General features: G+C 42.5%; 1 protein-coding gene across 1 annotated transcript; it reads left to right on the plus strand.

Annotated features, from left to right (window-relative positions):
- Window positions 1-390: 390 nt before the first annotated feature.
- Window positions 391-2,423, plus strand: SLN (sarcolipin). Its single transcript, XM_031606200.2, has 2 exons — window positions 391-548; window positions 1,799-2,423. Exon 2 carries the CDS (start codon window positions 1,904-1,906, stop codon window positions 1,997-1,999), a length of 96 nt encoding a protein of 31 aa, XP_031462060.1. The 5' UTR covers window positions 391-548; window positions 1,799-1,903; the 3' UTR covers window positions 2,000-2,423.
- Window positions 2,424-12,304: the final 9,881 nt, after the last annotated feature.

Here is a 12,304-nt window from a genome sequence, read left to right on the forward strand (position 1 = left end):
CTTTCTTTTAAACACATATGAACATGACACCATAAGGATGGCATAGAGCTGTAAGCAGGAGACCAACAGCTGTGCTGTACTGAAGAAGTTAACTGCAGCAGCTAGAAATGATCTTCAGAGCTGCTGAAATCAGCACATGAGCTTCTGCACATGGCTCTTCCTTGGTTTTTCTTTTCTCCCCCCGGGGGCCACAAGAAATGCCCTGTAAGGTCCCATTGCCTCCCAAGGGCAGCCTGCTGCCCTGCTCCCAGCACACCATGCTGTGAGGAGAGCTGAAGTGAGTAAACCAGCTCATAGACCCCACAGCTTAAGCAGCCTTAACCAAGCCCTGCAGCCCAGCTTAGCCCTTTTAAAATATTTTGGGGGTGATGTCAGCACCTGAGCTGCCAACACACTTGTTGCTCTCCTCCCTCAGACTACTTCAGTTCCCACAGCGGCACGGGGCACCAGACCGAGTGGGAGATAGGCAGAAGCTGAGAGAGAAATTGTATCTACAGTGTCCCAGAGCCCCAGAAGCAGAACCACTGGGCTCCATTCACCTTCATAAGGTAAAAAAAAAAAAACAACAAAACTTGGCTTACTTATTAGGTCAGATTTTCTCTTGCCCAGGGATATGGGAGGCTGGCAGAACAGCTTGGGAATGGAGGAATTTGTTAACTGCATGCAGTAAGCTTTTAATATTTAATCTGCAAACTCAAGCAGTTTCTATTTAAACCCTCTGCCTTTATTCTGGTACAGTCCCAAGGCTTCTCCTGTTTGCACCATAGGTACAACAGTCCAATCTATCTTCTCTTCTCTTTGAAGATTTTGGTTGTGTGCTGAAATTCTTTGTTTGTCTAGAGCTTATGCCTCATTTGTCTAAAGGGTTTATTTTATTTACATGGCATGCAAATAGGATTGGTGCGTGGCATTCCTGATAAAGCATCTTCATTTCTCTGTATGAACTTATGAACATGAAAAATTCAAAACTTGCTGTGATAAAGTAAATAAAAGTGATAACCAATGGAAGAGCCTTTGAATTTAACTTGAATGGAATTGCTATAGACCTGAAGAGGATTGAAAGTGCAGGGAAGTCAGAAGTTGCTTGTGAAAATCCCATTTCATCCACGGGATTAACTCACAGTATTTATGAAGTTCTTCAGAAAGGAAAATGCCTAACCTTAAGTTCTCCTTGCACTTGAAGTGGTACCATCAATAATTAATCTCTTTCCCCCCTAACTTTTGCAGGAGAAGCTGAAATTCAATTTTTTTTTGCAGCTGTAGTATTTCTGTGCAAAATTTTATTTGCAGCAAAGATTATTTTAGGAATGCTGGATAAGTGTCTGGGATAAAAATACGAGAGATTTATTAGCTTTATTAGCTTTAACAAATCCTAGAGATGTATTAGCTTTTCTTTATAGGAGAATGCTTTGCAACTCTTTTCTTTAAAATATGAAATACGCAAACAGACATCTGAGTCTAGAGGATGCAGAACAGAAGTATATTTATAGTGTACATCAACTTGAAGTATCCCATGGGTTTGGGCTTTATTTATTTGAAATGCTGACACAATGCAGAGCAAAATTCCAGGGACTGCTCCCCCTTGAGACAAATGTTTTGGGGTGAGGCTGAGATTGTTTCTTGTCAAATGCTGGCAACCCAGAAGACAATAAGCTGCTGGAGACGGCCGCTGTTTTGTAGCACCCGCTGACTAACTTCTAGGCACAAAACCCAACGTTTATTCATGCTGATACAGATAGCTCTGCTGGACTTACCTTTCTGTATCTGTTCCTCACATATTTTCCTTTTCCCTTACAAGAGCCCGTGACCTGAAGGCTGAGCTCAAGGAAGCTCCCTGCTAAGCCCCTGCAGGCTTCCCCTTGCTCTGCCCGCTGACCTCGGCTCGCCCCGAACGTCCCCCAAAATGGAGCGATCCACACAAGAACTTTTCCTCAACTTCATGATTGTCCTCATCACTGTGCTGCTCATGTGGCTCCTGGTGAAGTCCTATCAGGAGTAAAGGACGGTCAGAAACTCTCAGAGCTGGTCTGGTTCTCTGTGGGCAGACACCAGTAACACCACCGCACATCTCTGTTATGAGCTTTCGGTCAATTCGGAATGCCGTGATCTTTTTTACTCTCTAGTCTCTGTTGCCTGTGCTCATGTTTGTAATGGGTCTGTGATGGTGTAATTATTTTATTCTGCACTGATCCAGCTGTAAAATGCAAGATCCTTAGGAAATGTTCTATGTGGCTGTAAGTGCTGTGCCCCTTTGCCCATGCGCCGGCTTCTTTGGTGTCAGGGCAGGGTATAACCCCTGCAGCATGCAGTGGGTCTGTCTGTCAGCCGGCTTAAAAGGTACAGACTTGCTTAGCAGAAAGAAATGTGAAACCCCTGCTTTCGCTTGATCTTGTTTCACCTCAATAAAGAACATGTAAAACCGTTTTTTGTAGCTTTTCTGACTGCTGTTCACTGGAAGACCCACTGATAGCTGCAGCATGGTGCGTCACACAGCTCTGGTGGTTTGGTTGCCTCTCTCCCCTGGATTTTTATTTGCACTTTATAAAAAATTGCTGTATAGTGACAATTGTGATCCTGCAGGTTAGCTGATGCTCAGCCACATGGGATGAGCCGATTCCAGCTACTTTTATGTCCAGTGTGACTTACCCCATCTGTGCTGTGGAGGTGGACTTCAAAGAGAACCTCTATCTCATACATAATTGCATTTTCTGAAGCTGGATTTTGAATGAGGATTCCCAGAGTCCTATTTAGGACTGAGCTGTGCTTATTGGAGCTGTGCCTGTGGAGAGCAGCTGATGCTGTGCTGCAAGGGAGTGGAACTAGGCGATATTTAAGGTCCCTTCCAACGCAGGCCATTCTGTGATTCTATGAACTTTGTAGGTCTCTTCTATCTGGACTACTCTACTCTACTCTACTCTACTCTACTCTACTCTACTCTACTCCATGCTATTCTTTCTAAAAAGCACAGCTTTCCACAAGAAGGCAGCAGTAGGGCTGCCATGCTGCTGACGCAGATCTCTATGCTCTGCAGGATCCTGTATGAGGTGGAAAAAACTATGGGGCTGTGTTTAGAGCTACTGAAGTCTGCATCCTGGGGTTTTTAGGTGGAGCTGTAACTGCTGGGACAGCCTTAAGGAAGGAGAGAAAATGGTGTGTGATAGCACTGTTTGTTACATGTGTCTGGTGCTTAGAGACTGCTGGGAACTGCCCCATTGTCCTGGGTTGTTTTGTCTACCCTGCTGTCTTCCCACCCCTCCAAGAAACCCTTGTGCTGTTGCAATGAGAAAATTTAGCTGTTGTTTACTCAAGGATATAGCTAAGGGAACACTGAGAAAAGTGAAACACAGAAATGAATTTGCAGTCTGTCTCTGCAACCCACCTTGCACCAGTGCTGCAGTAATTTCACTAATTTACAAAGTCTGTTTGTGTTCATAGGCTGTGGCACACGGGAGTGGCTGGCAAAGGACACGGAAAGATCTATTTTTAAATATGGTGAATACTTGATAATTCAGCATGAAAGACTCTCATCTTTCATAAGCTGTGACTCCTTACCCCTGCTGAACACTGAGTCTCCAGCCGGCATTGTCAGACCTTCCTTGTGGATTAAAAATAGACCTTTGGGTTCTCCCACGCATCACAGCTTTCACCAGGGACATTGCTGCCATGTGGGAGGGCTGAGGCTTTTAAGCCAGTGCAAGAACATGAGAGCATTTCCCAAAGAGAGTGATGTTGTGAGCAAATCAGCGCACATTTGGTCTCGTCACAAGGAAAAAATGGAGGTGTGGGTTTCTCAGCTGAGACAGCAGTGGTCGGGACAGCCACGACTCAGGATGGCCCTGGGAGTTTTCAGATTGGAAGAAAGTGTTTGAGAGTTTGAGGCACCCAAAGCCTTTAGCCATCAGCCTTTTCCGGAGTATTCATGCATCTGTCTTCAGCATGAGTAAGGGTAAACACCTTGAACTCAATGTTAGAATGAGGATACTGTCTAAGTCATTTTCTTTTCAGGCATGGGTAATTTTTAGCAGATTTTAAATAAAAGATATTTGCCTACATTGAATTACATCACTGGCATAAAACTGTCAGAAAAAGTTAATTCAGCTAACAGAACTAGGTGTCCTGATGTGACTGCATTGGTCTGTAGGCACATGAGCGATGAAGAACATCATCTGAATCATAGAGTCACAGAATCATTAAGGTTGGAAAAGATCACTAAGATCGTCTGGTCTTACTTTCCACCCCCCACCACCATGCCCACTAAACCATGTCCTTAAGGACCACATCTATGTAGTTCTTGAACACTCCCACGGATTGTGAGTGCACCACCTCCATGGGCAGCCTCTGCCAGTGCCTCACCACTCTTTTGTAGAAGTTTTTCCTAATATCCAATCTACACCTCCTCTGGCACTATTTGAGGTCATTCCCTCTTGTCCTATAAATGCACACATACAGGCAAATTCTCCTGTTTGAGGACCCAGATGTAGATGTTTGGTGTGACATTGGAGTCTCAAACCCTCTCTAGTAACTTTCTGTTTGCCAAAGACACCCTGGAGGAGCGGTGGCTCTCTGTGTTTACTGGTTTTTGCCACCAGCCCTTTGAAGTATAAGGGAGATTGAGAACATCAGAGCAATTCTGCACTAATGGTGATTTGCCCTTAGTTTATTGGAATCATTCATTTAGGCAAAACATACATTTAAATTGTTCTTAAAAGTTGCACTCTGAGCAGTCTATTCCAATGCTCATCTACCCCACCCATCAAAAGGTGTCCTCTTATGCTCAGATGAAATAGCAGAGGGGCAATCTGACAAAATGATGGCTGACATGGAAATGTGCATGAAGCAAAGGTGCAACACTGAATTCCTCCATGCACAATTGGCACCCATTGGCATTACCAAGCAGTGTTATTGCGCGCTTTGTATTTGTTGTAGTTTCCATTGAAGTAAATAGGAGGCACTACTTTTGGAGCAAACTACATAGACACTGACAGAATACTCCTGAGCTTTCTCATCTCCAGGTTGAGCTGTCCCAGCTCTCTCAGCCTCTTCTTCTACAGCAGCTACTCCAAGCCCTGATCACCTTCGCGGTCCTTTCTGCTGCCCTCTCTCCAGTATGGAGTATTGTACTGAGAAGCACAGCACTTGGAACAGCACTCCAGGTGCAAGGGCTCACTGCTTGCTCATGGTCAGCCTGGTGTCCATCAGCAGACACCAGGGCCTTCTCTGCAGAGCTGCTTTCCAGCTGGGTGGCCCCAGCTTGCCCCCATGTATGGGGTTACTCCTCCACGGGACTTGGCATTTTCCTGTATTGAGCTTCTTGTGGCTTCTGCCAGCCCATTTCTCCAACTGGTCCAAATCCCTGTGAATGATAGCACACCCATCTGGTGTGTCAGCCACTCCTGCCAGTTTTGTATAATTACTTCACATCTTTTTGAACATTAATTATTTACATACATACATTTATATACTATAAATCATAACTATTTCAGGCTGAAGACTTCCTTCTCTTGCTTATGGCCTCTCACAATTTAGAATTATGCACCATGAAAATATTTATTATGCAAGTTCTCATTTATATCTGCAAGCATTCGGGCCGCATATATAACATCTATACATAGATAGAAGGATTTGACCTGCTCTAAGATTTACATAGCATGCATAGGCATGAACTCAGTACAGTACCTCTTCTTGAAGAGCTCTCAGAAATTGTCACTGTACTCACACTGTTTTCCCTCCTACCCCACCTTTGTTAGAAGGCACTGCAGGAACTACCAAATTCAAGCAAAACTGTGCCTGCTCTTGAACCTGAATAAGGTATCTTATTATTCTGGTATCTAAATACAAATTAATTAACTTTGTCCAGACCCAGAGGTTCAGTACTGGCCTTTCCATTCACTTTATTGGGCTTTGGACGAGACCTTAGCTATCTAATTTTAGATGTTCAGACTGCAGAAATTTGGCTATGGGCCTGGTAATTCAGAATTGCTAAGCACTCAGCACTTCACTCTGCAGAAATCAAAGACATGGGATGTGCAATGTGCTCTTGGGAAAAATCAGACTGCTAGTCTGGGTGTCTGGATAACAACCTAAGAACCAAATATTAGGCACCAAGGTTTAAAATTTTGCCCAGATATTTAAAGATTGTTCAATGGGATTTGTGAAAATGCTTCTATAAAAAATGACTTCAGTCAAAACAGTTTTCTGTGCTGTTCTTTTTTTTCTTTTTTCTTTTTTTTCTTTTTTCTCTTTTTTCTTTTTTCTTTTTTCTTTTTTCTTTTTTCTTTTTTCTTTTTTCTTTTTTTTCTTTTCAAGAACAGTGTTTTTATCAAGGAAAATTAAAATTCCAGAAAAAAATGAAAAGTTTGGCCGTTGTTCTCTGTCAGTGAAACCAGTTGGCCTTTTTGCAAATCTGAAACCACTCTGTGACTCTGGAGTACATCACACTCTACTCTACCCTTGCTGTACAAGTTATAAAGAGGAATTTCATTGCCCAGATCGTAAGACTTACCTCCATCCTAGTTGTGAAGACTGCTAGTTTCAAGCAATGCCATGCTTGTAAACCAGTGGTGTTCATTTTGCTTCTGGATTATGCTGTGGCTGCCCACTTTCCTCTCCGTTCCCGAGGCTCCAAGTCAGGAAATGTCTGTCCTGGGAGACATAACCAGCAGCTCTCACAGAGCATCCATCACCTCTGAGCCACAGGGCAGGAAACTTTTCTGCAATGAGAGAGAGGAGAAGATGGAAAAGAACGACTGACACTGAAGAACCACATGTGTTGCATGTCCAAGTGGACTGACTGCAAACGATTGTTTTCTTGCTGATATTTTTAGTTTGCACTTTCACTCAAAATTCAGTTGTCCATGGAAAAGTTTGCACACTGTGTGTGTGGTCAGTAGATGACAGAAAACAAGGGATGGAGGAAGAAAAGCAAAAAGAAGATCCTCAGTTACGTCAAGGTACCATTCCTTTGCATACATAGAATTTTTCTCTGGACCAAACCAAGAAAATATTACGCATAAATAACTTCCTTGCTACATAGCAAGTCCAGCACTGTTCTATTTATACAACTGCATTTGGCAGTGTCCCAAAGGCAATCGGCGCCTTTGCAATTCAAGAAGAACTTTGCACAGTAATTATCTATATTTTACTGGTGCAGCGAGCTAGGAAGGATCAAGAAGACTGACAGCTGATCACAGTTTGGGATTCCATCACAAGGGCTTCTAAATCATTCTTCACCTACACAGCTGAACTAGCCTCCCCCTTGTGCGTAGGCTTACCTCTCATGGGGCTGAGCTGGAAAAGCCTTTGGCATCCTTCCCAGGGCTGTATACAGATGCTGCTCGAGCCAATCAACTCTGACCTCTTAGCTTAACAGTTCGGCTGTCAGCTTCTAAAGAGAGATGACAGTATTTTCAAGCAGGCTCCATTGTGCTTATCAGCTAATGCTAATCTCTGCTTGCTCTTGGCTGTTTGGTGAGGGAGTGTAAGGAAGCATATATTTAATCAGAATGAATGGTGACAGTCAGTTTGTGTTGATGTGCTTTCTGTATTGCACCAATATTCTGCCAGCTCTTTACTGCAGTGGTTGGATGAGGGTGATGAGTGATAATTATTTGGCTTTGGCAGCCATTGTTAACTAATCACAGAATTGTAGAATACCAAGGTTGGAAAAGACCTTCAAGATCACCCAGTCCAACCATCCACTCATCACCATTATTTCCCCACTAAACCATGTCCCTCAGTACAACATCTAAATGTTTCTTGAACAGCTCCAGGAGGGATGGTGACTCCACCACATCCTTGGGCAGCAAGTTCCAGTGCCTGACCACTCTTCTGGAGAATAAATTTTTCCTAGCATCCAACCCGAACCTCCTCTGGTGCAAGTTGAGGCTATTCCCTCCAGTCCTATTGCTAGCTACACCTGTATGAATTTACATCCTGCCTCAGTGTCCTGAAGGACCTAAAGGGCAGAGATGAGACTTTATAGAATCACAGACTCATTTTGGTTGGAAAATGCCTCTAAGATCATCAAGTACAGCCATCACCTAACACTGCAAATCAACAGTGTCCCTTAGTGCCACATTCACACATCACTTAAATACCTCCAAGGTGACACCACCACCTCCCTGGGCAGCCAGTCCTAGTGCCTGGCCATGCTTTCCATGAAGAAGTTCTTCCTAATATCCAACCTAAATCTTCCCTGGTGAGACCTGAGACCGTTCATCCACTGGCTTTGTATAAATGTCTCTTTGTGTCCCCAGGAGAGCAGACATAGCTCTGTGTCTCTCCTCCAAATGACTGTTTTTCTCATCTCTAAAGTACTTTTCTCTGCCCAGAATCCAGGCAGTGGCTTTTATCTTTGGGCCTCGTGGCAGTGGCACACACTTTTGGCACGTTGCTGTGACTAGGTGCATGCTACAAGGTATCTAGAGGCAGTGACATAATTTTTTAGTCAGAACTATGGAACAGGCTGAGCAATAAATAATCTAGGATGGATTTTGCATGTACTTCTTTTCCCTACAGTATTTGGCCATTTTGCTGTTCAACTTCTTGCCCACAGAAATCTGCTTGCATATCTGAAAGCAGAAGACATAATTTTTAAAATATTTGCAGCATAGCTTTGCTGCTGACTACCAGTTAGAGCAGGATTAGCCCAAGTCTGTCTGGTAGGATAGGTAAGGCCAGCTCTCTGCTGCTGTCGTCCATTTTCTTGGTGGATTTTTATGGAGTTGAGCCTGGTTACATCAGATGTCCTTGGAGACATTCAAGGTCAAGCTGGACCAGACTCTGGACAGCCTGACTGAGCTGTAGGTGTCCCTGTTCACTGAAGTTGGGTTGGACTAGATGGCCTTTGGCAGTCCCTTCCAACTCAAATGAGTCTGTGATTCTAACTTCAAATGTAATCCAATATTGTCTTTGAATGTTTTTTTGTTTTTTAATGGTTTAAAACTAAGTGAAATCAGAAGATAACAAGCACTGAAAACTCTAAGCCTTAGGTTTTTCGGCCTAGGATTCTTCCCTCCTTAATTGTATGTCTGTGTATATCAGCTGCACTTTCACCTGTGGACCAACATAGAGATTAAATTGAAACTATTCAATAAGATACAGTCAACTTTATGTCATGATGAGGCTAAATAAGCTTTGCATGAGAACATAAAGCAGGAACCTGTTGCATAACAGTCACACTCCCTTTACAGTCTTTCTGTGTTGAGGCTGTACTCAGATGAGCACAGAAAATACTGAAGACTCTCCTATAGGCTTGAGGAAAACTTGTTGGCATAAAAAGCAAGCCTCAAACCTATACTGCTCATCTTCTAGATGCAAAGCCATGGAAAGTTTTTGCTACTGATCCCCTCCACAGAGTAGATAAATGTCATGCTGGGCTCTAATTTATGCTCAGAAGAAGTTATTATTTCTTGGGCAGTCATCACAATCATGGGCAGCACATAAGACCAGGATAAAAATTCTACTTTTGAAAAATGACAGTGTGATAATGACCACAGTCCACGAGTGAAACATTCTTATGGGAGTGGAAAGGCTAGAAGAAGAACTAGCAAAATCTGGAAAAAAAAAAAAAAATTAGGAAATAATTATTAATAAGATACCGCTGTTCAAAACACAGAAATTGCATCCAGATTGGAAAAAAAAATGAAAAAGAAATCAGAGAAATTAAATACAGAATCATAAGGAGGGCAAGGAAAAGATGCTGAGTAACAGGCAGGTGCATTAAAAGCTACTAATAAGAGGCAGCAGAAACAGAAAAGCTGCCACAGAGACTGCAGGGTCTGCAAACAACAGATACAGAACAGGAGTGCTCAGGGAATACAGGTTTACTACAGGAAAGGTATATCAATTATCTGCAGCAGTGCTCACTGTGGAAAGGCTTAGGAGAGTTTCCACACTAGAACTTATCTGCAGATGATGAGTTGGAGAACTGGTCTCAGCTGAAGAGCCAGAAGTCAATAGAATGAACCGTCATATATCACAAGGAGCAGATGATGTTCAGCCAGTGATTTTTGAGGAACTCAGATATGAAATTGCCTGTCTAGTTTATTTGGAGTGTAATTTATTGCTTGTGTGAGACTGGTACCAGAGGAATAGAAGATGACATATGCAATATCAGTTTTTAAGAGGACTGCAAAAGAGAGCTGGGGATTTACAGACCAGGAAGTTTCATTTCCATATTGGTCAACCAACCAAACAAGCAAAAAAAAAAACAAAAAACAAACAACCAAAAAAAACCCACAACCAAAAAAAACCCCTTCATCCAGAGAATGTATAGAATTCATAGGTATATGAGTGGGAAAAAAAAAAAAAAAAAAAAAAAAAAAAAAGGCTTCCCCAGAGGGAAACTGTACTTTCTGTATCTATTACAACTTTGAAGGAGTCAGTGAACATGTCAGTAGGAGTGAACTGATCGATACGCTTAAGAAAACCTAAACTTTCCTGAGATAGAAGGAAAAGTTCTCCCTTTAACTGGCTGAAAGGCAGAAAGAAAGTGGGAATGAACCATGAAATTGCCAAGCAGAGGGAGGTCCAGAAGAGACTGCATTGTTTAGCATATTTACAGGAAAAGGAGATGAATAGGAAGATTGCAATATTTGCTGGTGGCACAAATGTCACATAAAAGAGTTATAGTGTTGTTTCAATGCCAAATGGAAAGTAAAAATATGGTAGATAGCATTCAAGATTGACAAATGTGAAGTAGGCCACACAAGGAGAAGGCATTTGCCTTTAGCACACAAAGTAATGAGCACGGCAGATATTGGTACATAGGAAGGATCCAGGACTCACTGCAAAGAGCTCCCTGATCAGTGTTGGAAAAACTGCAGAAAGGAAAAATAAGAACAATAAAAAACATTGTGACAACTTCATTGTGAGAACAAATGAAGCAGATGAGGTTTTCTTAGCTTGGAAACAAAGATGACTGAAGGAAAGATAAGAATAGTAACGAATAAGGCCATACGGGCTGGCTATTCATGCTTTCTCAGTCCCTCAAATAAATATAAAATAAAGAGAGGCATTCCAATGAACAAAACTGAGCTGTAAAACTCATAAGTACAAGATGTTCTGAAAGAAAACAGTACAGATATGTTTTAAAATGTTTAGACAAATCTGTGGAAGAGAAAAATAAGTATCAGGAGCCATTAAATATGAGGATAGACTTGCTGGCTCCACAGGAATGTTAAGCCATAGACTGTAAACACTGAGAAGGTATTTTGAAGATTTACTGCTCCTAGTTTACCTGCCATCAGTACACCATGGATCTGGCTTAAGGAGCTGTGCTTATTCAGCCAGGAAAAGAGAAGGCTGCAGGAAGATGTCATTGAGGCCTCCCTATATTTAGAGACTTTATAAGCAAGAGGGAAAGCAACTTTTTTCAAGGTTAGATAGTGATAGGACAATGGTTTTAAACTAAAGGAGGGGATATTTAGATTGGATGTTGTGGAAGATTTTTACTGAGAGAGCACAGTGAGGTGCTGGAATGGATTGCCCAGAGGGGCTGGGAATGTCACATCCCTGGAGGTTTTTAAGGACAGACTGGATGCCCTGGGCAACTTGATCCAGTACTTGATCTAGAAATTGGCAACTCTACCTGTGGCAGGGAAATTGGAACTTGATGATCCTTGAGATCCCTTCCAACCCAAGCCATTCTATGGTTCTATGATTCTATGATTCTATGATTCTGTGATTCTATGTGGGCTCCATATGGCAGCAGGGCAGGGCCTGGAAGCCGGGGCCCTTCCCACACCCCAGCCAAGGAGCAGAGCAGGCTAGGGGCAGCCAATGGAAGCCTCAGCACAGAGCAGTCCCATCCCTCACTGGGGATGGGACCAGACCAAACAAAAGTAAATTAAGAGATAACAGCCTTTGAATACACATAACATTGCAGCAAAGGAGAAAGCAATAAAATGTTCTCCATGCAAAACAAACAAGCAAACAAACAAACAGATGAACAATGGGCTTGGATATTAGCAAAGATTTCCATGCAGTTTTCTTGACTGATATAGCATAAGATACAGTTGAGCACTATGCTACACTGTTGAGAGATGTGAAGCTACCAATATCAAAATATGCTGTCAGAGTTTTGAAGAATTGGTTGGTCAAACCAGACCAGAAATAGAGCTGTCCTAGCTTGGAAAAAGATATTGTCTCTGTGCCACCGAAGCAAGTAACAAAAGCTACCCTTCATTCAGTGCTTAAAGGATCAAGACCCTCAAAGAGCTCAATGAAACAGGAATATATTTTAAAATGGAGAAGTTGCAACCTATTTGGGCCTCCTCAGGCCTTGGAGCATGGGAGTCTTTCT

Source organism: Phasianus colchicus, chromosome 1, assembly GCF_987193195.1.
Source record: "Phasianus colchicus chromosome 1, bPhaCol1.hap1.1, whole genome shotgun sequence".
Lineage (NCBI taxonomy): Eukaryota > Metazoa > Chordata > Aves > Galliformes > Phasianidae > Phasianus > Phasianus colchicus.